The following is a 26,366-nucleotide window of genomic DNA, read 5'->3' on the forward strand; positions in this document are numbered from 1 at the left end:
ACTCAATGTAATACCTGTGAGATTCATCCATGATGTTTTGAATTTCAGTGTTCTGCGTGTTTCCAAAAACATAATTATCCTGGAGGATAATAATTTCTATCTCTAAAGGCCGCTATGGAAATTAAACGTGATTGTGCCTGATGGCCACCCTACACAATGAATGTTTATTGATTACCTGGCTTTGGTTCAACACCAAAACAATCTAATCCTCACGGAAGAATCATTATTCCTCTTTCACACAATTTGGTGATAGTTTGGAGGGGAGTAAGGAATGAAAACTGGTAAACCAGTTTTCTGGGGGGAACATTCCCTGGTTTGTAGCCTTTGCCAATTTTTGTGGTGTAATACTCCCACTGTGGCTAATATCAAGGTGCCAATGGTTTAACAACTGGACTACAAAACGTCTGGAAATTTTACAATCAGCTCTCTAACACTGCCATGACGGATGGATGATTCACAGACACTGAAGCCCAGACCAGCTAAGAGTCTTGTTCAAGTTCCCATCCCTGGAAAGTGGGGATTGAAGACCAGCCTTTTTTGATAACTCTGATTCTTTATGCTTTTCCTCCCTCTGTAAGAGATTTTTTAAAAGTGAGCTGGCATTGGAGCACTTGGGTGGTTCAGTCAGTTAAGTGTCCGACTTTGGCTCAGGTCATGATCTCGCAGTCTGTGTGTTTGAGCCCTGCATCAGGCTCCATGCTGACAGCTCAGAGCCTGGAGCCTGCCTAGGATTCTGTGTCTCTTTCTCTCTCTGCCCCACCCACTATTTGTTCTCTCTTTCTCTCTCTCTCTCTCTCTCTCTCTCTCTCTCTCTCTCTCTCAAAAATAAACATTAAAAAAAAATGAGCTAGCATCTACTGATGGGCCTCAAACTGACCCCAGAGTTCATATTTTATAAGCTTTCATTTTCATTAGTAATCCACTAAGTGAATTATCCAATACTAAGATGTGATATTCAAAGACTAAAATTGGGCTATTACCAGACTTTATTAAAGACTCTAAATTTAGTATTCCACTAAGAAGTCTTGCTGCCAGGCCAATCTTTGAACCCCGATTAGCCTTCTATTGTTCATCCCTCACCCAGATGGCTGGAATGTTCTTAACTTGGGTAATAGACTCTCTGTTTTCCTTATAGTGTTGTCTTGAGTTTGTTGTGATTCTCTTTCTTTTCTTTTGATTTTAGATAGAGAGTGTGTGCATGAAGGAGAGAGAGGAGCAGAGGGAGAGGGAGAGGGAGAGAGAGAGAGAGAGAGAGAGAGAGAGAGAATCTCAAGCAGGATCCACGTGGAGCCTGCCATGAGGCTTGATCCCATGACCCTGGGATCATGACCTGAGCCAAAACCAAGAGTCGGACACCCAATCAACTGAGCCATCCAGGCACCCTTGTTGGGATTTTCAATGTCTAGTATTCTTCTTCTTTAAAATTACTGTTATTTAGGGGCACCATGGGTGGCTCAGTCAGTTGAGCATCTGAGTCTTGATCTCAGTTCAGGCCTTGATCTCAGGGTCATGAGTTCAAGCTCTGCATTGGGCTCTGTGCTGCTGGGCATGAAGCCTACTTAAAAAATAAAATAAAATAAAAAATAAAATTACTGTTATTTAGCTTTCCCTTTTTTGTTGAAGGTTAAGTGTTGTAGAACAGGTAGTGACACGTATTTGCACCAGCAGCATTTTTGTTCTAACATTATCTAATAACTAGACTTTAAGACATGTATGTATTATGATTCAGTTGTGACTCATCCATACCCTCGTTGCTGAAGCTGCTGTAAACATCATCTCTCTAGATGTTGTGTTTGCACTCATACTTCTGTGGTGTGTGTGGATGCCTCTTAAGTGGTGCTATTTGAACAATTTGCAACACAGTCTCAATATAAATGCAATTAACTCACTGAATTATTGTTAACTTTACAAGGCATTGTTTATAATACAAAATTATATGAAAGTACGTGTTCTCCCATATGGAAATAATACCCTGTAAATCCAAGCATGCATACACCTGTGTTCTTATATGTGGTAACAGGTGAGAACAAAAGAAATAGAGAAGTTTATTGAGGTTTAGGAGCAAGTTCCACACACCATATCAGGAGGTAATAGTATAAAGCTGAAGGCACAGGTTTGGAATCAAAACGATTTGAATACACCTTCACCCTAGCTCTGTGACATTATACAAAATACTGCTATCTCAGTTTCCTTGTGTCTAAATGAAGCAAATGCCAGCTACTAACACAAAGATATTTTAAATACCAAATGTATAAAAACAGACACATAGACCAATGGAACAAGATCAAGAGCCCAGGAATAAAAAAAAAACTCATGCATTGGAACATCTGGGGGGCTCAATCGATCAAGTGTCCAACTCTTGATCTCAGCTCAGGTCATGATCTCACAGTTCATGAAATTGAGCCCCAAGTTGAGCTCTGCGATGACAGCATGAAGCCTACTTGGGATTCTCTCCCTCCCTCTCTCTCTGTCCCTCTCCAACTCATGGGTTCACTCTCTCTCTCTCTCTCTCTCTCTCTCTCAAAATAAATAAATAAACATTAAAAAAAAAAAAACCCGGGGCACCTGGGTGGTTCAGTAAGTCGAGTGTCTGACTTTGGCTCAGGTCATGATCTCGTGATTCGTGAGTTTGAGCCCCACGTTGGGCTCATTGCTGTCAGCCTGTCAGTGCAGAGCCTACTTCGGATCCTCTATCCCCTTCTCTCTCTGCCCCTCCCCTACTGATGCTCTCTCTCAAAAAATAAGTAAAATGTTAAAAAAAACTCAGGCATATATGATCAACTAATATTTGACAAGAGAGACAAGAATATTCAATGAGGAAAGGAAGGTCTTTTCAATAAATGGTGTTGGGAAAACTGGATATTCACATGTAAAATAATGAAATTGGACCCCTATCTTTATCTTTTTTAATGTTTATCTATTTTGAGAGAGAGAGACAGCATGTGGGTGCACAAGCGGGAGAGGGGCAGAGAGAGAGGGAGAGAGAATCCCAAGTAAGCTCCACACTGTCAGTTCAGAGCCTGATGCAGGACTTGATCTCATGAACTACGAGATCATGACCTGAGCATAAATCGAGTCAGACATTCAACCAGCTGAGCCACGCAGGTGCCCCTGGGCCCCTATCTTTATACCACTCATGAAAATCAACTCAAAATGGACTTGAAGACTCAAGACCAGAAACCATAAAACTTCTAGAGGTAAACATGTGGAGAAAGCTCCTTGGATTGGCCTTGGCAACAGTTTCTTGAATATGATACCAGAAGCACAAGTAACACAAGCAAAAACAAAGTGGGGTTACATCAAACTAAAAAGTTTCTGCAGCAAAAGAAATGATCAACAAAATGAAAAAGTGACCTATGGAATGGGAGAAAATATTTGCAAACCATATGTCAGATAAGGGGTTAATATCCAAACTATATAAAGAACTCAAGTATCTCAAATAGCAATAATCTATTTAAAAATGAGCAGAGGACCTGAACAGAAATTTTCCCAAAGAAGACACACAGATGGCCAACAGACACATGAAAAGATGCTCAACATCACTCATCATCAGGGAAACGCAAATCAAAACCACTATGAGATATCATCTCACACCTGTTAAATTGGTCTATTATCAAAAAGACAAGAGATAAAGTGTCATCAAAGATGTGGAGAAAAGGGAACCCTTGTGCACTGTTTAAGGGAATGTAAATTTTTATAGCAACTGTGGAAAATACAATGGAAGTTCCTCAAAATATTAAAATTGGATCCAACAAGCCTACTTTTGGTGATATATCTGAAGGAAATGAAATCACTATCTTAAAGAGGTATCTTCACCTTGATGTTCATTGCAGCATTATTCACAACTGCCAAGATATAGAAACAATCTGTCTGTTAATAGATGAATGGATAAAGAAAATGTGAGATATATATGTATATATATATGTGTGTGTATATATGTATACATACATATGTATACATATATAACTATATAATATATATTATATATTATAATATATATTATTATAATATTATTATATTATATTATATAGAATTATATATTATATATATATAATTTATATATATATATATATAAATCCTGCCATTTGCAACATGGATGGACCTTCAGGGTATTATGCTAAGTGAAATAAACCAGTCAGAAAGAAACACTGCATGATTTCACTTACATGTGGAATCTAACAAAAGCCGAACTCATAGAAACAGAGAGTAGAATGGTTGACAGGGGCTTAGGGTGGGGTAAATGGGGGAGATATTGGTCAAAGGGTAAAAAAATATTTTTTAATTAAATAAGGTAATGACATGCCTGGAACAAAGTAAATGGTACGTATTATTATTTCTTCCTCTGTGGTCTTCTATCAAGTAAAATCGTGGACTTCCCTTTCCTATTGTTTCCCTGAGATTTCACCAGATACACAAATATTGTTTGGCAGATTAGCTATACAATCTGTCATGCAACCAAGATTTACCTTTTCTAGACAAATATCATATGATTTCACTCCTATGAGGACTTTAAGATACAAAACAGATGAACATAAGGGAAGGGAAGCAAAAATAATATAAAAACAGGGAGGAGGACAAAACATAAGAGACTTAAATTTGGTGAACAAACAGAGGGTTGCTGGAGGGGTTGTGGGAGGGGGCATGGGCTAAATGGGTAAGGGGAATTAAGGAATCTACTGAAATCATTGTTGCACTATATGCTAACTAACGTGGATGTAAATTAAAAAACAATTTTTTACATTTATTTATTTTTGATAGACAGAGAGAGACAGAGCACAAGTGGGGGAGGGGCAGAGAGAAGGAGACACAGAATCCAAAGTAGGCTTCAGGCTCCGAGCTGTCAGCACAGAGCCCGATGCGGGGCTGGAACCCACAAACCGCGAGATCATGCCCTGAACCGAAGTCGGACGCTTAACCATCTGAGCCACCCAGGCGCCCCAAAAATAAATTATTTTTTAAAAAAGATTTACCTTTTCTAGAAAATCTGAGTAGAATTCATTCTATTTTAATAACTGGATACTCTTGTGGACTCAATTATTTCCTCATCCCAAATCCAGAACTTAAGGGTCCTTCCTACTCTTTTTTAGTAGGTAGATGAACTGTATGCTAGAAATAGTTGGCACAGTGTTAACTCTCCAAATAAGCATATTTTAAGAGAAAGTCTTAGCTTCAGGAAAGAAAAAAAGATGAGTGGTATTGGATACAAGAAATTACGTTGAATAGCAAAGGAGTAACTTTGTTGAGCGCCATAGAGGCTGTGTAATATAGTGATTAAGAGTGCAGGTCATGGGGAGTATAGTGGTGGTTACCAGGAGTTGGGAGGTGGGGGGAAGATATTGCTCAAAGGGCACAAGCTCCCTGTGATTAGATTAACAAGTTTGGGTTCTAACATATGGCTTGTGATTATAGCTAATAATACTGTATCATATACTTGAATGTTAGTAAGAGAGTAGATCTCAAATGTTCGCACTACAAAAAAGAAATGGTAATTATGTGGCTGGATGCAGGAAGGTGGGAGTAATACTATAGCGATAATCATTTGCAATTTATAAATGTAGCAAATCTACATGTTATAGAACTTAAACTTACACAATGTTATGTGTCAATTATATCTCAATAAAACTGGGGGAAACTAAGGGGGAAAAAAAAAGAGTGAAGATCATGGAGCAAAGTGACCTGGATTGGAGTCTAGATCTGTAAAGCCTAGCCTTCTCCATACCTCAGTTTTACCACCTAGAAAATGGTGATAGTAGTACCTAATAATACCTAAAACAGTTGACATGAAGACTAAATAATTGAACACATGTAAAACCCATTGAAGTGCCCAGGATATAATAAGCACCTAGTGAATGTTAGTTATTACCATGCGTCAGGTCTGTTCTTGGCACTGGGTCACAGGGGTTGCTTCTACATTTTAGCCAAAATGACTAATACTTCTGTGAACGTGGTTGTACAGACACCTTTCAAGACCTTGATTTCAGTTCTTTGGGGCATATACCCAGAAGTGGAATTCTGGATCATATGGCAATTCTATTTTTACTTTTTTGAATAATCTCCGACTGGCAGTGCACAAGGATTCCAACACTACTTACCTTTTAACGTATTTAAAAGAATTAGTACTGAAGAATTGTACTGAATTAGTACAAAGTACTAATTTCAAAAGGTAGTGAGGAGGGGCGAGGTGAAATGGGTGAAAAGGACCCAAAAGTACAAACTTCTGGTTATAAAATAAGTTGTGGGACTTACTGTACAGCATGGTGACTATAGTTAATAATACTGAATTGCAGATTTAGAAGTTGCTTAGAGTAGGTCTTAAAAGTCATCACAAGAAAAAAGTGTTTTTTTGTAACTATGGAAGGTGACATATGTTAATTAGACTTATTTTGGTAATCATTCCACCACATATACGTATGTCAAATCATTATGTTGTACACCTGAAACTAATAAAATACTATATGTCAACCGAACCCCGACAACAACAAAAAAGGTAGCAAAGGATAAATAGCAGGTATTATTAGTTTGGTGAAGATTGTTCGGAGGTAGATCGGGCTTAGATACACATTTTCAACTTTGGAGTCATTAGCATATAGACAGTGTTCAAAAACATGAGATTGGATAATCTCCCCGCCCCCCCGCCCCAGACACCAGGAAGATAGTGTTAATGACATGCTAACCATGTGAGGCACTACTCTAAGTGATTTACAAGTATTATATCATGCAATCCTTACAATAGCCCCATGACATAATTATGATCTTGACCCCCATCTTACAGTAACTTACCTGAGGTCCTGAAGTTACTAAGTGCTGGCGCTGTGCTTGGAACCAGAGCAATCTGACTCTAGTGCCTGCATTTTGATTTCCTGTGAAGCTCATGAAGCTGAAGCTTCCTGGAGTTTCACTTGCACGGGCCCTTCCTACACGTGGAGAGCTACAGCAATGTGGTTGCTTTGTCATGTGTTTTTGAAATCTTGCAAAGGCAAAATCATTTCACCACAAGCAATTAAGACCACTCTTTCTTTCCACTGCAGCTATGCCTTGTGCAATGTGGTGGTGGTTGGCCACAGGCATTTTGGGGGATGCTGCTAAAGATAAGCTAATTTAGGGATAACTTTAGTTTTGGTCTAGCTGGATATATTTATGTGGTTCATAATCACTTTCACATATAGGTATTAGTAGCCATTCCGGTATAGGAATAGCTTCCAAGAATATTCTTACTGCCCACTCTACCAACAGTACCAGAATTATGACAGATAGCACAGAGACAGCAGTGTCCAACGGTCTTCAGTGTGGACCCATCCTGTGGTGTCCAGCACACGAATGTGGGCAGTGGAGGAGAAACAATAACGGATCCTGAAGTTAGTCTCTGGACAATTCTTCCAATTATCTGATGTGTAAGATTATAAGAGGGAGGATATGGTTCTCATTGGCAGTGAATCAAACTAGAAATTCTCTCTTGTCAAGAGCATACTCAATATATACTTATTTTTTCTTTTTTGATGGAAGCCACATAAAATAGAATTTATTAAAATTTTTGTTTGCAGGACACATTACCACAAATGGCAAATGAGTCTGTGATGTCTTCTGCCCCCAGATACGTGTCATTGTTCCACACCAATTCTATACCAACTGGGTGTCCAACACTTCAGTTCAATTCTGACACTAAGTTCCAGAGTTAGCGCTGATCCCACAGCCTCGCAGGATTGCTCCCACTTCAGATGCCAGCCACAAAGTGGGTACCCAGGCTACTCACACTTCTGCCCAACAAATTACAAATTCAGGGGTTCCCACAATGCCCTTCTTGGGTGATAATTCACTACAATGACTCACAGAATTTGGGAAAGTGCTATATTTACTATCACATAAAAGGTAAGCAGGCAGATGAGGAGGTACATAGTCAGAGGACTAGATGGGGCCAGAGTACAGGAGTCTCTGTCCCCAGGGAGTCAGGGTTTGCCCCCCTCTTGGCACATGGATGTGTTCACCAACTCAGTTCTCTGAATCTTGTAGTTCAAGAGCTTTAAAAAATTTTTTAATGTTTATTTTATTTGTGAGAGAGAGAGAGAGACACACAGAGCATGAGTGGGGGAGGGGCAGAGAGAAAGGAAGATACAGAATCTGAAGCAGGCTCCAAGTTCTGAGCTGTCAGCACAGAGCCTGACATGGGGCTCAAACCCACGAACCATGAGATCATGACCTGAGCCAAAGTGGGACATTCAACCGACTGAGCCATCCAGGTGCCCCAAGAGCTTTTATAACCCATTCTTCAGTCCCCTTCATTTTCCCAGAAGTCAGAGGATGGGGAGGAAATGTTCCCACTCTCTACTCTTCCATTTGGTCTTTTTGGCGACCAGCTCTCACTCTGAAGCCATTATGGGGCCCCATTCTGAGTCATCACATTAGCATAAACCAAGTGTGGTTGAAAGGGGCTCATAAAGAACAACAAAAGGCATTCCTATCACTTAGGAAATTCTGACAGTTTTAGGAGCTTTGTGCTGGGAACTAGGAACAAAGACCCAACATATACTGTAACACAGTCTGTAGGAAGTTGCATACACATCCAAATCAGGACTCGAATTTCTCACTTATTTTACTGAAACCTTCAGAAACATATTTCCAGATTTCAGTTAAAAATTATATATTAGATGGAGTGCCTGGGTGGCTCAGTTGGTTAAACATCCGACTCTTGGTTTCATCTCAGGTCATGATCTCGTGGTTTGTGGGTTCGAGTCCCACACAGGGCTCTGTGCTGACAAGCAGAACCTGCTTGGGATTCTCTCTCTCTCTCTCTCTGTCTCTGTCTGTCTCTGTCTCTCTCTTTCTGCCCCTCCCCCACTTGCTCTGTCTGTCTCTTTCTCAAAAATAAATAAAATTTTAAAAATTAGATATCAGAATATCTAAATGGATAAATTAGATAAAATTAGAGTTTTATCAACTTTTTGAATAAACTTTTTCCACTTTGTTTGCATTCAGGTTTCTCTTCTGAGTTTTTGAAAATATATTTTAGAATCCTGAAATGTTTTTGTATCTGTATTGCAAGATTTGAATTTGTAATGGGTAGACCCTCACTGCCTTTTCACCCTTTAAAGAAAAATCCACATTGGTATATACTTTTAAACTACCCAACCACAAAACAACACAAAAAAGAAACAGCTAGTATAATTAAAAACATTTCATTAATATCTTCATAGAAGACAGAGCATCTACAAAATAAAAACAGGATGTTATGAAAAAGGTAAAAAATCTTGGGAGTTAAAAATATAATTGCCAAAAATTTAATAAAAGTGTTATAAGATGGTAAAAGAAACCTTCCATAAAATAGGGGGAAATGCCTACATAAAATGTGAGGCAAAAATAGAAAGTCTACCATTTGACTAACAGGAGTTCCAGCAAGAGAACAGAAAAGGCAAGGATAAAATTGACAGAGAACTAATAGAATAGAAATACTTGGAGCTAAAGGATCAGGGTTCTCAGTTTGGAAAGTTCACAAAAGCCCAGCATGATGAGGGACTCGTCTACAGGCTGACAGATTGTCATGAAAGAGTAGCACCACAAGGATAAAGAGAGGAAAACAGGTCACCCGCAAAGGATGCCATCTGACTGACAAAATGTGTCATGAGAAATACAGGACGCCAGAAGACTGTTTGACAATTTCCCCCAAATTTGGAGGGAATCTGACTTTACAACTGTACAATTTAAACAGAAGAGAGAGGGGAGCCTGTGTGGCTCAGTCAGCTAAGCATCTGACTTCAGCTCAGGTCATGATCTCATCACTCATGAGGTGTGAGTTTGAGCCCTGCATTGGGCTCTCTGCTGTCAGTGCACAGCCTGCTTCACTTCCAATCTCCCTCTCTCTCTGCCCCTCCCCAGCTCATGTTTTCTCTGTCTCAAAAACAAATAAAAACATCAAAAATTTTAAAAAATGAATAAATAGAAAAGAGAAAAATCACTGGGAATAATAGCACATCCATGTATCCATCGCTCAAATGTGGTAACATTTTTTCATTCTTGCTTCAGAAAATAAGTACAAAGTAGAGCACCCCAGACCCCAAGGCCACTATTCTCACAAATGGTGTGTATCTTCTAGTGTATGTTTTCACACTTTTACTACCTGTACATGTAGCTATGCACAATAAATAGTGTGAGCCATAGGTTTGATGGTATCTGAATTGCAATCTGAGAGTATACATACATCCTTCTGCAGTTCATTTGCCACCTTCTTGGTTCTATCCACAGGCCATGGAGCTCACTGCCAGGGGCACATGCAGGTTTTGTGGGGCCTGAAAAAAAGAATATTGCACTCGCTTTGGCAACACACACATGAAAAAAAAGGATATTAAACTATGAATACAGAATTATAGCTGACGGTACATTTTTATTCAGAGTAAGAAAAGAAATTATAGCACAGCACAACTTTTAGAAGGCTCACAGCCAGAGAAAAGCAAAGCTTGTTATTAATTCACCACATGACACACCTCTATATGCTTTTTTCTCACTATAACTTTTAGCTGCTTACTTTTTGATAGCCCTCTTCATAGGATAACGATTTTGTAATATCATTTGCAAAGGAGAGCATAGAAAGATAATTCAGTCCCTTGTGGTTGAATCAAAATTCTTTTTGCAGTTGATAGTTTAGGAAACTTCCTTTTTGCTTCACAGATCATTTTAGGTGATGTCATAGAAACTACTAGGACTGTTGTCACCTGTAGGAAAGCCTTCATTTTGTACTGAGTTTTTGCTTTTTCATAACAACCTGCTCTTATTTTGTGGATGCACCATCTTTTATGAGCATTAGACGATTCTTTTCTTTTCTTTAGTTTATTTACTTATTTTGAGAGAGAGAGAGAGAGAGAGGACACTGAAGAGGGGCAGAGAGAGAGTCAAGCAGCTTTTGTGCTGTCAGCACAGAGCCCAACATGGCCTTCACCCCACAAACCCTGAGATCATGACCTGAGCTGAAATCAGGAGTTGGACACACAAGCCACTGAGCCACTCAGGCACCCCCAAATGATTCTATTAATGTTTACTGATTTTTGAGAGAGAGACAGAGACAGAGTTCGAGCAGGGGAAGGGCAGAGAGAGAGGGAGACACAGAATCCAAAGCAGGTGCCAGGCTCTGAGCTGTCAGCATAGAGCTTGACACAGGGCTCGAACTCACAAACCATGAGATCATGACCTGAGCCGAAGTCAGATACCTACCAACTGAGCCAGCCAGGCGCCCCAGATGATTCTTTTAAATGCATTTCCTTAGTTTTTTGTTTGTTTGTTCCCCCTGAGTTATCTTGACTTCCTCTAGTGTTACTACTTGTTTCTGTTAGTTTATCTTGTCTTTACTGTTTTCCTTAAATGTCCGCTCATATTTGATGGTGTACACATGCTGGAGTATGGGACAAGAGGGGAGCCGCCTGTAACTCCCACTGGGGAAGGCAGAGAGCTGTGCTTTATATAACAAGCACGCAGATAACCAGGCACTCTGGAAATCCTAAAGACCAGACACAGAGGACAGTCCCAATTCATTTGGTATCTTTAGAATAAACCACCAACGTTCTCACAAGGCTTGGGGGAGGATCCTGGCAGCCACATCCTCTGCACACAGGGATGGGAGGGGAGGGTTGAGTAAGGTTTCAACTCTGTAGCTCTCTTCTATCATGAGGGTAGTGGTGGCAAAAATATTGACAACATTGGCATAAACAATTCCATGATTATTTTGGTTTTTATGGTTTTCCTGGTTACCCTTCGGAGAGGTCTCTTTTGCCATCTTCCTTTCAGCATGTGAAGGTAAATCTCAGCAAGACCTGGACCTCTGGAATTTTGCTGGAGGGCTGGTCAAGGCCCTTTCTTTTCCATAGCCTCACAGCTCAGAAAACACTTCTCAATGCTCATCTTAAGAATGTGAGCAAGGCGCAAAGATGTGATGAATACCAATGCCACATTTTTAATTTTTGAAAACTGGGTCAGTCACAGATCTGAATAGCACTGAAACACAGCTGCTTTTTTTTTTTTTCTGACAACAACGTCTAATTTTAAACTGCAAGAACAACTAAATCAGAAGTGTGTGTTTGATTATAATATGAGCAGGTGGATCTTGCCTTAACTGTATGGTTCCAGTTCAGAGTGGAGGTAGGCTCCAGTTTGACTTAAAAACACAGAGCTCTACAGGGCACCTAGGTGGCTCAGTCGGTTGAGCATCCTATTCTCGATTTCAGCTCAGGTCATGATCTTACAGTTTTGGGAGATCGAGCCCCCCATTGGGGGGCTGCTGACAACGCAGAGCCTGTTTGGGATTCTCTCTCCCTCTCTCTCTCTCTGCACCCCCCCCCCCCGCTCACGTTCTCTCTGTCTCTCTCAAAATAAATAAATAAACTTAAAAAAGAAAAGAAAAGAAAAAAGAAACACAGAGCCCTAAATCAATAGAGTTTATAATTTACAATATGCTTAACATAGTGGGGTGTTCCCCAGCCATCCCAACATGGAGGCAAGGCCAAACTGGTTCAGTTCAGTATCACTTTGACAAGGAGACAAGGGGTTTCCCTTCAGGACACCATAACCTCTCCAGGAGGCCACATCCCTTCACCCCACATTCTGGGACTTACAAGAGTCAATGTTGCCAACATGGGAAGGGTCGGATGGGGAAAGAAATCTTGCCAAGGCCTCCAGGGCAAAAGTGCTCATTCCAAACCAGGTGCTCAGGACCAGCCCAGTTCTGCAGGCTGCGATGCCCTGCTGCATGAGGAACAGCTGGCCACGGAAGTAGCTCCCACTTCATGGTTCCACCTCCCTCCAGTTCTCCCCAACCACCTCCTCCTTTCAGATTTCTCCACATCTTCCTCTTCTGTGGTCCATGGTGAGGGCCACCCCCACTCCCTTCTCCTCCGACTTCAGCCTGTGGTCACGTATGTGGTCTCTGTGAGCAGGAAAGCCTGCAAAGTTGCAAATCAAAATTTATGCCTGGAGCAATATTTGTAGCCTTTGGAGGTGGTGACTCACATCTACCATACAGGCCAGGAGTGGGGATGGGAGCTACCATGAGGGATGAAATTAACAGGTTTGATGATCTTAGTGGTACTGGTAGGGCATGGTGAAGGATTTTTTTTTTTTAATATTTCCTGCCTGAATCAACTTTTTGAAACAACTGGCCCAACTATACTTCAAAAAGAAGGTCTCCTGCTATGCTATTAGTAGCCACATTTCATCAGCTACCTATGAGTATCCGTGCTGCCTCAGATGCATTTCATTAGTTCTATTCCTTTCATTGTTTCTTGCAAGGCTCTTGCATCTGCAAGCTGCTAAAAACAGAGAAATGGAGGCTCCCAGAAGCTGATTACCTCACTCAAGAGAAACCCACAACTTAAATAATGGAATAATAATTTGATTATTAGTCATTTCTACTGGAAAACTGGAAAGAGACCAAGTGCAAGGTCAGACCCATGGGCTGCCCAGACTACAGTCTTTGTGACAGTGGCACAAAGAAACCACTGAAGAAGGTTTGCTTGAAGTCCCTCAGCTCACAGTTTAGATGTGCACCCACTACATTCCTACCTACTTAAATTCACCTATTAGGAAACTAACATGAATTAGGTATGGACTATCTGCCAAGCACTGTACCGAACATTTGACGCTTCATCTTAGTCTGCTTGTTTACCCTCTTATGAAATAAGAATTATTATTCCCACTTTTCTGATGAGAAAATTGATACTCAGAGCCATTGTATAACTGTTCTGGGGTCAAATAGCCAGTAGAGCCATGATTTGAACTCAGCGAGAAAAGATTCCAGAGTCTTCTCCATGTGGCTTCCATGAATCACAACCTATTTCCCTTAAAGCCATTCTGATGGCCCTTTAAGCATCAGGACAAATCATTTTGTGAGGAAGTATAAGAAAGTCATATCTGGAAAGGCTCTGTGGTGATGCCCTTCAGGCCTTCAGGATGCATTATTCAAATGCTAACTGAGAACTTGGATGACATAATGGTGTCGGTGTCTAAAAACATCTAGAAAAGTCTCCATTTATATTTGTGAAAATCTGCTTCAGCTCACTACAGGGCAATTGAAGCCAAAAGCAGGCAGACAGTCATGTGCTCATCTGCAGCTTCTTGCGGGAGGGGCTGTCTCGTTCATCTGCTCTGTAGGCCCTAGCATGGGACCAAGCACATCACAATGATTACCATTTGTTGAGTAACTTTACAAGCATCATCTCACTTAATCTCCATGGCAGACCTGCAAGGTAGATAATCTTATCTCCATTTCAGTGATGCAGACTCCCAAGACTCAGAGAGAGTAAGTAACTTGCCATTATGAGTAGCCAAACTGGTAAAACTCAGGCTACCAGAGAAGGCTTCTTAGAAGAGGTCATCTTGGAGGACAGTGAGAAAGGGCAGGACCTCAAATGACAGAATACAAATAAGTTTTTTAGAGAATTTTCATTTTGGAGTGAAACTTAAATGCCATATGAGGTTTCAGAATCAAGGGTTTTGGTAGAGGGGTGGCATGTGGGTGAAAGGAAGGAATGGACGTGGTGAGAGGAAGAGTAAAGTGAGGAGGTAAAGGCCTACAACATTTCTTCAGTCATCAAAGGGCTAAATGGTCAATTCACTATCCTAGTGTGGCATGGGGAGAGAGCTGTTAAAAGTGACCTGGTGACTGAGACAATAACTATATAAAGACTTTGCAATGACTTGACTTCAGTTGCCAAGTTTATTTTGACCTATGCTATTGGGTTTATGTACCCCCAAAATCATTGAACCCCTAATCACCAATGTGATGATATTTAGAGATGGAGGCTTTGGGAAGTAATTAGGTTGTCAGGGTGGAGCCCTCACAATAAGATGAGCGTCTTTCTTTTTTTTTTTTAATTAAAAAAAATTTTTTTTTTAAATTTACGTTCAAATTAGTTAGCATATAGTGCAACAATGATTTCAGGAGTAGATTCCTTAGTGCCCCTTACCCATTTAGCCCATCCCCCCTCCCACAACCCCTCCCGTAACCCTCAGTTTGTTCTCCATATTTATGGGTCTCTTCTGTTTTGTCCCGCTCCCTGTTTTTATATTATTTTTGCTTCCCTTCCCTTACGTTCATCTGTTTTTGTCTCTTAAAGTCCTCATATGAGTGAAGTCATATGATATTTGTCTTTCTTTAATTTCACTTAGCATAATACCCTCCAGTTCCATCCATGTAGTTGCAAAAGGCAAGATTTTATTCTTTTTGATTGCCGAGTAATACCACATCTTCTTTAAGATGAGCGTCTTTATAAGAAGAGACAAGAGAGGGCTTGCTTCCTCTCTCTCCTCACCATGTGAAGCTACAAGGAGAAGACGACCATGTGCAGACCAGGAACAGGGTCTTCACTATGAGCAAAGTCAGCCAGCACCTTGGTCTTGGACTTCTCAGTCTCCTGAACTGTGAAAAATAAATTTCTGTTGTTTAAACCAAAAAAGAAGGAGAAGAAGAAGAAGAAGAAGAAGAAGAAGAAGAAGAAGAAGACGACGTCATCCTGGAGGATGCATTCGGAGGAGGAAAAGGTGAGAAAGACCTTCTAATCAGCTGTGACAGGCACAGTCATGGAGACAGGAAAGTCTTGCTCATACCTAATTCAATAGCACTTTTGGAGGGAACACCTTTCTCAGGTCTTCCCAAAACATTCAACCTAGTTTTCATAGAAATAATATTTCAACTTTCTACACTTCTATTTCACAGCTTTACACTTTATTTAATTAAATGATACCATATGTGCCTAGAAGAAATGGGTTTGTTAGCAACCATCACTGCCTCCTGATAAACATCTATAACTCCATTGGCAGTTCTTTCTTTTCTAGTGCCACATTTTTCTCACTTGTAAATGGTGTTGTTGTAAGGACTTAATTAGTTGATCTACCTAAAGTGCTTAGTAAGCACCCATAAACTTCGCATGCAGGAGTTCCCAAGTGTGCCTTAGCTGATAAATTTTCTGGAAGTTAATCCCGAGTTAGTTCCATGAAGGTGCATCAGAGCCTCTTCTATATTGGGGGTGGTTTTACTAGACAAAAGTGCCACTGTGGATCACAGAAAATCTCCCACCAAAATACCGCCTCCAATGCCTGGTCTTCTAATGAAATAGGCACTTGGTCTTCAGGACACCTGACACATACCTTATCCAAGAGCCTTATTCACATGTTTGGCCTGAAGGCAGGAAGCAGAACAAAAGCAAGTTTCTCCTCCTTCAACATTTGAATGGCTGCCACAATAATAAATAAATAACATCCTTTTTATTTTCCCAAAGGAACACTTACACAGAGCTTCTTAATCTCTCCCCCACTGAGCAGATATATTCTCAGGAGTCAGGTTGCAAGGTGTATACGCAAATTACAAGAGTACTGTTGGGAGCAAAATATGACCTACTCTCTGATGTTAGAGGATTCCCAGTGTAGATTCTCTTTCCCAGTCAGTGGCAGCCAGTCATAAGCATCTGAGATAAGAAGAGACAAGATAGGGCTTGCTTCCTCTCTCTCCTCACCATGTGAAGCTACAAGAAGATGACCACGTGCAGACCCGGAACAGCGTCCTCTGGTGGAAAAGCTGGAAGGTAAGGTCCTTGAGGGAAATGTGACAGAAAGAGCAAAGGCTTTGTAAGTGAACATGACCGGACCAAATTCACCCTTTGCCATTTCGCTGGGTGATCTCTGCAAGTCACTTAACCTCTCTGAGCCTCAGTTCCCTGAGGCTCCTAATCTTTGCTGCATTGAATCTTTCAAAAGCCTTCATGTGTTAAGGCAGAAATGCACCTGGCTACATAGGAAGCACTTACTGAATGGTAGCCATTATTATTGATTTTTCTCCAGGATAATTCCAACATTGATCCTTAGGGATAATAAAGCTCTAGAATGTGGTGGTTAAAACCCAGGCTACCCTGGTTTAAATCCCAGATCTTCAGCTCCTGAACTGGGTAAATGTGGGCAATTTCCTTTAACCTCTCTGTGCCTCACTTTCCCTGTGTCAAAAATGAAAAAAGTAACAGAACCTATCTCAAAGGGTTGTTGTAAGAATTTAATGTTAGTATATGCAAAATGTTTAAAATAGTGCTTGGAACTATTAAGTACTATGTCATCTATTATATAACTACTGTATCGTAACTGTCTCTTTAACTGTGAACACCTTGAAATAAAGGTTGTCTTTCCTTTCTGTATATCCAGGGTGTCAAAAAGACTGCAACAGCTTAATAAATGTTAATGGAATGAATGAAGCATCTCACATGCCATGCTAATCAAGACTTTCTTTCCTTGGAAATGACATTAGCACAATCCAAACGAAGGGGGAGGAGGAGGCAATTTATTGTTGTTCTTATTTACTTATTTGTCTATGTATCTATCTATTTTTTTAACATTATATTTTTAAGTAATCTCTATACCCAACATAAGGCTTGAACTTACAACCCCAAGATCAAGAGTCACACACTTTACCCACTAAACCAGCCAGGCACCCCTGTTGCTCACATTTAAATTCTCCAGGACTGAATCTTGCTTCGGGCACAGTTAAAACCAAATGTAGAAGGGAAGCAGCAGCTCCTTCCCAAAAGTGCATTCCTCTAAAGGAAAGAATTTTCTGTTAGAAGGAGGATGGGAAAAAGATGCTGGGCAGGCAAAAATGCTAGATGCCCTGACATAGGCCAAAAGACAACATGTTGTCAACTTCATCATTCCTGGACCATCCCAGACAATTAGAATCTGTCCAGTTTTAATAGATGTTTTAGAAAAAGTATCATAATCTTTCTAAGTGCCGTAATTATTCCACATTTCAGCTTCCTCACGTGAGGCTGTTCTTCACATCTAATCTAATCCAAATTCCTTGAGTTTCTATTCAAGATATTTTTCTTCTTGTTTGTTCCACTGTAGAAATTAAAAAGCAGCGAGGCAAATGCTTTACAATTCAGTCTGAAGACGTTTCAAGTAGGAAGACTTCATCCATATGGTGCTGCCTGGAGTAGTGTGGCAAGAAGCCAAGTCCAGTGGGCAAGAGGGCTGGTCAATTGATGATATCCACCTGCCCCACATTCTGGAATGCAGAGGGGTCACACACTTGGCTGTGGTTGCATCCCCAATTTTTGTAATCCTTCCTCTAAAAAAAATGTTTCTTCTTCCCTCACCCAGCACCCTTACTCAAACAGGATGGTCACAGAGGAAGTGTCAGGAGAGGTGGGATGAGGGGCAATCCGTACAGAATCAACATGTTAAATTCTTGTTAAATTCTTCCCAGTTCCATTTAAATCTTAAGATGTACTTATGGAACCCAAAATTATTCCCCAGTGAATTAGCAAAGATATCAAGTGTGATTAGCATTTTTTGGATGCAAAAGAACATTGCACACTGCTCTGTACTCTACTTGGATGTGCTGAGATGCCACCTCAGGTGTTAGGAAAAAGGAGACGTGAGAAAGAATTGTTAAACCCACCAACAGCCCGTCCTCCTGCCAAGGTCACATCATTCAAGGCGTGATCGCTGACATCACAGGTGCTTGTGACTCCCCCTTCACTCTGATAGTGACCGCAAGTCAATCTCTTTTGCCATAACTTTTTCCATGTATGTGCTCCATCGGTATACAAAGATCAGGCTGAACTGATTTCTATTTTGCCTGTCTCCATTATCTTTTCACTATGGAAAATTTCAAAAAAAAAAATTAAAAAGAATAGTATATACCCATTACTCAGATTCAGCAGTTATTAGGATTTGACAACACTTGCTTTGTCTATCCTTCTCCTTTTTCTGCAGAAGCATTTTATTTGTTTGTTTTTTTTAATTTATTTAAATTAAGCCCTATGGGGGCCTGGATGGTTCCATTGGTTGAGCGACTGACTCTGGTCATGATCTGTTTTGTGGGTTCGAACCCTGACCTCACGGAGCCTGCTTGGGATTCTCTTTCTTCCTCTCTCTCTCTCTGCTCCTCCCCTGCACACCTTCTTTCTGTCTCTCTCAAAATAAGTTAAAAACAAATTTTTTTAAATAAAGTAGGCTCCATGCACAATGTGTGGCTTGAACTCTCAGCCCTGAGAGCAAGGGTTGCATGCTCTTCCAACTGAGCCAGTCAGGTTCCCTACTGTGGAACCATTTTTAAAGCAAATCCTAGGGGTGCCTGTGTGGCTCAGTCGGTTAAGCGTCCAACTTTGGCTCAGGTCATGATCTCGGGTTCATGAGTTTGAGCCCCACATCAGGCTGTGTGCTGACAGCTCAGAGCCTGGAGCCTGCTTTGCAGATTCTGTGTCTCCCTCTCTCTCTGCCCCCTCCCACATATTCTCTCTCTCGCTCTCTCAAAACTAAATAAAACATTAAAAAAAATTTAAAGCAAATCCCAGACCTCATGTAATTTTGTCTATCGATGTTTCATTTTGCATCTCTAAAATATACGAATATTTTCTTATATAACCATGATGCCAGTAACACACCTAACAAAAGTAACAATTCCTTGATATCATCTAATTCTTAGACCATTTTCACAGTTCTCTGATACTGAAGAAATATCTTCGTTATTGTTGGTTTTTTTAGACTCAGGATCCAGATGAGGTACACACATTGCATTTGATGGTTATGTTCGAGTGTCTTAAAATTTAGAATAGTCTCTCCCCACTTTGCCCCACCATTTTTTTCTTCATGCCATTGACTTGATGTTCAGTTGTTTTATGGAATCTCATATTCTGGTGGCACCTCAGTGGCTCAGTCAGCTAAGTATCTGGCTTTGGCTCAGGTCATTATCTCACAGTTCGTGGGTTTGAGCCCTGCATCAGGCTCTGTGCTGGCAGCCTGGAGACTGGAGCCTGTTTTGGCTTCTGTGTCTCTCTCTCTCTCTCTGCCCCTCCCAGCTCATGCTCTGTCTCTCTCTCTCAAAAAAAAAAAAAAAAAAAAAGAACATCTCATATTTTGAGTTTATCCATTCATGTCCTCGCAGCAGCACTTAAATCTGAGCCTCTACCTCCTTTATTTCACGTAAGCGGAGGTTAGTTCTAAAAGCCCTATTGGATTCACGTTCTTTTTTTTTCCCATAAGGGACATCTCAAGAAATGCATGTTATCTGGCTGTCCTACTCTTGCTAAAGATTGATCAGCAGATTCAGGTGATGTCAACCAGATCTCTCCATTGTAAAGTTCTCCATAAGCTTTTCATCCAATGCTTTCATCCATTATTGATCTTTGCCTTAATCAGTTATATCATTAGGATTGCAAAGTGATGGTTTTTCTAATTCCATCATTCCTTCTGCACTTATTGGCTGGGAATTGTCTGTAAAGAAGAACTCTTCCTCATTGATAGCCCTCAGAGAGCTATTCGGTCACCCTGAAATGTAGATTTAATTGGAAAGGCAGCATAATGCTTACTCTTTTCCCTTAAGTTGCCATTTTTCAAAGTAAGAATTGTGACCTAGCTACCACCAATGGCATCCAATGAGTTTGTTAATTTGTCTGTTTTGGCACTCTTCCTCCCCCACGAACTCAGTAGGCTTTTATATATTCTATGCATTCGCATAAAATTCAACCACTACTTTTTTAGATTCTTAAATTATCCCATTTTTGGTCAATTGGGGCCCCTTCTTGTGGGCTCTTGAGTTCTTTCCATATAACCCACCGATCTTTGATAACTTCAGTTTTTGGCTCAGCAAGGTGTTCCTGCCTCATCTTGTACATGCACTGTCCCAGACTTGGAATCAGCCATCCAAGAAGTCCCGGGTCCTTTAAATGGGAAAGGTTATTTAGGGACCACAATCTGGACACCACAGGTTGTTCATTGTCCATGGGTTTTTAATCCTTCTAGGCCCTTCTGAAAAGCTCAGAAATAGGATATATTTTTGAAAAAGATAAAAACCATATTTCTAATATCAAATTTTTAATATTTCTACTGTTATTTCTAATTATTCCTAACATTACATTTCTAATTCAAATTTAACATTAATATTTATATTAATGCTTTGATTTTACATTTTACTTCTCTTACACTGTAAATCTTGGTTCCTAATAACATTAACATAATTTATTGCTATATACTATACTATATAAAAATAGTTTCAAAATGCTAACACAAAGACTACTACTAGCAATGTAACTGTAGAATGAAGCATTAGATTTTTTTACCCTTAAAATATATTCCACAATGTACATACAACAAATATACTCTATTGTAGTATCACTTGAAATCATTTCAAATAATTGTCTTCTCTATGCAGCTACATCATTAACTTGATAAACAGGTACACTGTTTTCAGTTTGTCTTAAAATCGTACGAGTTCATTTTAAATTTAATGTTTTGAATGTGTAAAACACATCTATAGGATTCCAATGTAAGAAATACATAATGTATTTGCAGAATCTCTTATTCACCCATGTCTCCTCCACCCTATATTATATTGAATTGTATGAAATTGCCAATAATGAACCATTTTACCAGAAAAAATGATAATTTCTATGGCTGAGCCATATATATATTCCCATATTCCTACATATATATCCCCAACCTTTCTTACAGAAAAATTAACTATTATGCATATTATTCTCCACTTGTTTTTTTCATTTACTTACATTCTAAAGATCATGCCTCCTCCTTTATTTTCAGCTGCATTATCTTCCATGCATGTATTGATGTACCATGATTTTTATTCAACCAAATCTCTATTACTGGACATTTGAATAGTTTCCAATCTTTTGTTATTACAAATAATGCCTCCATGAATAACCTTGCATGTCATTTCATCTTTAACCCAGTCCATATTTTAATCAGTAAATGTAAGACCACTCTATCTCAGAGAAACCACCCCATCATACCCAGCCTAAGTCATTCATTCTGGTGGACATCTGTCCTGGTCTTTGGGTACCAAGCAAATACCTTTTGATTTTGAATACCTTTCTGATGTTAGCAGGATTTTCCCTTTTAAGTTCCATCAAGTTAGAAGACAGAATCTTCCTTCCCTCTCCTGCTCTTTTGCAGCAAGAACACAGGAATGTGACTTGCGCTCCTCCAGTCAGATGCACTCGTGTGGGATTCTGGTGGGGAAGGGGGCTTGGAGGGGGAAAAGGTGAATAATGTACTCCTCTTGCTGGCGAGGGTGGCAGCAGAGCCATGTGGTTGGGGGGACAGGATGGTCTGTAAGGTTGAGTTCCTGATGCAGAAGAAGCTAGATGCCTTTGGCAGCAGTGGTGACAGTCAAACTGAGCTCCTGGCAGCAGGTATTTGCTGAGTGGTGATGGGGCAACATCCTTAGTTTTCTCATTAGGCCAGTTGAGCTGCATGGTTTTGGGTGATTTTCTTCGAAGATTGTTTCCTCCAGTCTTTGCAACTATTTTACGAGCGGCCCAATGTTCTTTGAACAGACTCCTTTTTTGCTTAATCTGTCAGCATCTGCTTCCTTCCTTGTAGCCAGGAAATACTTTATGCAGCAGATGCTGGGAGTCAGGCTAGGTACGTTTTAGGTACCACAGGGGCCTGATCATCCTCTGACTTCAACCGTGCTTGTGAGTTCTGGGAGAAGGGACTATGGCATAATGAAAAGAACTGGGTCATTAGGGGCCCTGCAGCTCTTCTGCAGGAAACTCCTTTGAAAATCAGCAGTCATAAGAAGTAAAGGGTGTTTTCCTGATTGCTGGAGGGAAGGAACAGGTGGTAGAGATGAGGTCAGCAGAGGCCCAGCATAGCTCCTGGGGTCCATAGGGCAGCAGGATGGTGAGACCAACAGATAGAACAAAGGCACTAAATGTAAGAATCTCACCCTCACCTCTAAGTGAATAATTGGGGCAGGGGATCCTGAGGGGGGGTGGAAAAACATAACTTTCAGATAATCTGGAAGATGGGATCTAGAGAATCAGGATTTGGGGTAATCTTGTAAATGGACCCATTTGGACCCAATCACATGGTTTAAGGCTACAAACTTGATATCTCTCATAGAGGGCAACTATCCCCTCAGCTCATCATTTGTCCTTCCATTTTGTGTTTGTTGGCCAAAAAATTCTAATTTAGCATATATTTAATTCTATTGATATTTTTCTTTTTAAAGTGTTTATTTTTTTATTTAGAGAAAGAGAGCGAGCAAGCAGGGGAGGATCAGAGAGAGAAGGAGACAGGAGACAGAGAATCCCAAGCAGACCCCACACTGTCAGCACAGAGCACAACGTGGGGCTTGATCTTATAAACCACGAGATCATGACCAAGAGTTGGAAGTTTAACCAACTAAGCCACCCAGGCACCCCACTATTGATATTTTTCTTTGTGATATCCTCCACTGTTTTTCTGTTTAGATAACATTTTCCCTTTCTAAAAATATGTTCAACATTATATTTTCTAGAATTCACTTGTGTATATGGCATGATCAGTATGTACTTGGCACTTGAATAAAGCTGGCAGGCTAGAAACAACCAGGCAACATTAGATATACTTTGCGAATTCAAAGAATATTTTGCAATAATGGGATACAATTCTTTATCTCAAAAATTGTCAGGGGTTAAAAAAAAAAACAATGAAGGGAGCAGGAAGGAAAATGGCACCCTTAAAGTGTTGTTTTCAACTTAGCCTAAGGTTAAATAAACAGCTAGCAAGGTGAAGGAAGGAAGGAAGGAAGGAAGGAAGGAAGGAAGGAAGGAAGGAAAGAGGGGAACCTGTTGATTGAAAGAGGCTTAGGAAACACCACTCCATACAAACGTGGACCTTGTGCAGATCATGACTCAATAAGCCAATTTAAATAAAAGAGAGGCAATTGGAATTTGAATACTGTATATTTGATGACAACAAAGAATAATTATTTTGTTAGTTGTAATAATTGTGGATATGTTCCTAAACAAGTTCTTATCTTTTAGAGACACATGAAAAGATATGATGTCTGGGATTTACTTCAAAATAATGCAGTGGTCAGGGAGAGATAAGGATATAAATGAGATGAGATGGGCTGCTATGAGTTGTTAATTGTTGACGTTGGGTGATGGGAACATGAGGGTGTATTATATTATCCTTTCTACTTTCCTATACATTAATATTTGAATTTTCCCATGGTAAAAATGTTAGAAAGAGATAAAAAATATATATATAGTGGCAATGACGTGGCAGTAAGGAATTGTTAAATATTCCCAGATAGGTGGTGAAGCTTCAGTGTCTCAGGGTGGCATATTTGGGGCAGATCATGGCCTCATCTAAGCCAGCTGCCCCTTGCCAGCATGAGTGGAATTTCACAACAGCAAATCTTTACTGAGAGCCTTCTGTGTGTCAAATCCAATGAGAGAGAAAGGTTCTTCCACTGTGATGCAGAAAGAGATGTGCAATGTACCAGTTACAGAAATAGTATAATGAAATCATTGCTCACACAAAAAGTCCCTAAAGGTTCATCTAAAATAGACATATATCATTTTTTAAAATACTGTTTAAAAATAAAGCTTTAAAAATACACTTTTCTTAAGAAAAGAATAAAACACAACCAGACCATGTCATAATGCTATTTAAAATGATCCATGAATTTTCTTTTTTCTTTAAGTTTTTTAAAAAACATTTATTTATTTTTGAGAGAGAGAGAGAGAGAGAGAGAGAGAGAGAGAGAGAGACAGACCACAAGTGGGGGAGAGGCAAAGAAAGAGAGAGACACAGAATCTGAAGCAGGCTCCAGGCTTTGAGCTGTCAGCACAGAGCCCAAAGTGGGGCTTGAATCCACGGACCACGAGATCTTGACCTAAGCCGAAGTTGGACACATAACCAACTGAGCCACCCAGGCACCCCCCCATGAATTTTCTAATTGTCATCGGAACAAAGCTCCTTAGCCAGGCCTACCTCACATCCAGACCCTGCCTCTTTCCCCAAGCCCTATCTCCTGCCTGTCATCCCTACACACTTTAAATTCCAGCCACAGGAAAGGACTTGCAGTTCCCAGAACTCTTGCCTCTCAGAGTTCACGTTCCCCTGGAGGAGTTTCAGTCATTCATTAAACAGCATTCATTGACCTCCTCAGCTGTCCTGGGCCTTGTGGCCCACTCTGTCTCATCACTACTCATCACCTGGACTGTCTTTTCCCCTCATCAGTTTGTTCTTCCAGTATCATCTTACTTGTCACCTCTGAGAAACCACCTTTGAACCACTCTTCCATACTCTTTGTATATGGGGAGCAGCAGGGAAAAATGGACACATGTCTTATTTTTCCCACTGTATTCTGAGGGCAGAGATAAAATCCTATTTAGGCACAATGTGTGGCCTAAGGCTTTAGTCATATTAGAGGATCAATAAATGTGGGGCGCCTGGGTGGCTCAGTCAATTAAGCATCTGACTCTTGATTTCAGCTCAGGTCATGATCTCACGGTTGTGAGATTGAGCCTCATACTGGGCTCTGCACTGAGTGTGGAGCCAGGTTGGGATTCTCTCTCTCCATCTCTCTCTCTCTGCCCTTCTCCCACTTGCATACACACTTGCTCTCTCTGTCTCAAAAAATAAATAAAAGTAAACACTAAAAAAAATATCAATAAACACTTGTTCAACAAATGAGTAAACGAATGAATGAAGCTTCCCCCACTAGCATGTAAACCCTCAAGGGCAAGAATTTTTGTTGTTTTCTTCTGCTTTATCCTTAGCACCTAGGACGGTATACCTGGGACATTAAATATTTACTGAAATAATTAAAGGTAACTGTCAAAGAAAAATCAAGGAGATATCTATGTTAAAACTCACTTGCAAACTGGTTATTTGTTGTGGTCGCCTGTCTATGGATCGGCAGAAGACTTTGATCCAGGGCTAAAAAAGAAATCAAAGAGAAAAAATGTTTTAAAGGTCAAATACAAATCCATGTTTTATTGAATTAATAACCTAGATTAAAAAACTATCCCCAGGTGCAAAAGAGACTAAGACATTTACTTATTTGTTTTTACATGTATTATTTTAGAAATCACTATACTAAATGTTGATTTTACTTCACCTAAAAAAAAAAAGTTAAGATTTTTGGAACTTTAAATTCTCACTTGACATGGGGTCATTTTCTATGTGCCCATATTGCCTGTGGATCTAGAGAAATATATGCAGCAAAGGGGCAGCACATGATTTCCTACACCAGGAACAGCCAGAACCCAAGGAAATCATGAATGACATCACTCTTATTGATCTAATTTCTAAAAGACAATGGAATAATTTCTCCTCGCCCAAACCTTACTGCAGCGGTTTGGACCAGCAATTCCATAGTGGGGTGATGGGAGGGCTGCACGGACAAAGGACAATTGTTGACCTCCCCACAGCAGCAGGGTGGTTTACAAAGTGGTCTTTCTTGGGAGTTCTGCCTGGGACTATTGTACACCACATGACAGGTGCTCTTACATAAGTAAGACCAAATTGAATTCCATTTGGATTTCTTTTCTTCTCAAAACCATCTTTCTCTGGAATTGTCCTCTCTAAGTCACTAGAACAACGGAAGG

The 26,366-nt window shown here is 40.2% G+C and overlaps 1 protein-coding gene across 3 annotated transcripts; it reads right to left on the reverse strand.

The window, feature by feature from the left end:
• Window positions 1-14,625: 14,625 nt before the first annotated feature.
• On the reverse strand, window positions 14,626-25,622 carry LOC106980809 (uncharacterized). Of its 3 annotated transcripts, none has more exons than XR_003414038.2 (3): window positions 17,461-18,841; window positions 16,370-16,561; window positions 14,626-15,391 (listed from the first exon to the last, which is right to left on the reverse strand). XR_003414038.2 is itself a non-coding variant. In XM_053203736.1 (3 exons), exons 1-3 carry the CDS (start codon window positions 22,227-22,229, stop codon window positions 15,294-15,296), a joined length of 579 nt encoding a protein of 192 aa, XP_053059711.1. In that variant the 5' UTR covers window positions 22,230-25,622; the 3' UTR covers window positions 14,626-15,293. The 3 variants fall into 3 exon arrangements, 2 of the variants coding, with proteins under 2 accessions (XP_053059711.1, XP_014934358.1); XM_053203736.1 differs by lacking the exon at window positions 17,461-18,841 and adding an exon at window positions 21,826-25,622 and having other exon boundaries at window positions 16,485-16,561; XM_015078872.3 differs by lacking the exon at window positions 17,461-18,841 and adding an exon at window positions 21,826-25,622.
• Window positions 25,623-26,366: the final 744 nt, after the last annotated feature.

This window comes from Acinonyx jubatus, chromosome D1, assembly GCF_027475565.1.
Source record: "Acinonyx jubatus isolate Ajub_Pintada_27869175 chromosome D1, VMU_Ajub_asm_v1.0, whole genome shotgun sequence".
Taxonomy (NCBI): Eukaryota; Metazoa; Chordata; class Mammalia; order Carnivora; family Felidae; genus Acinonyx; species Acinonyx jubatus.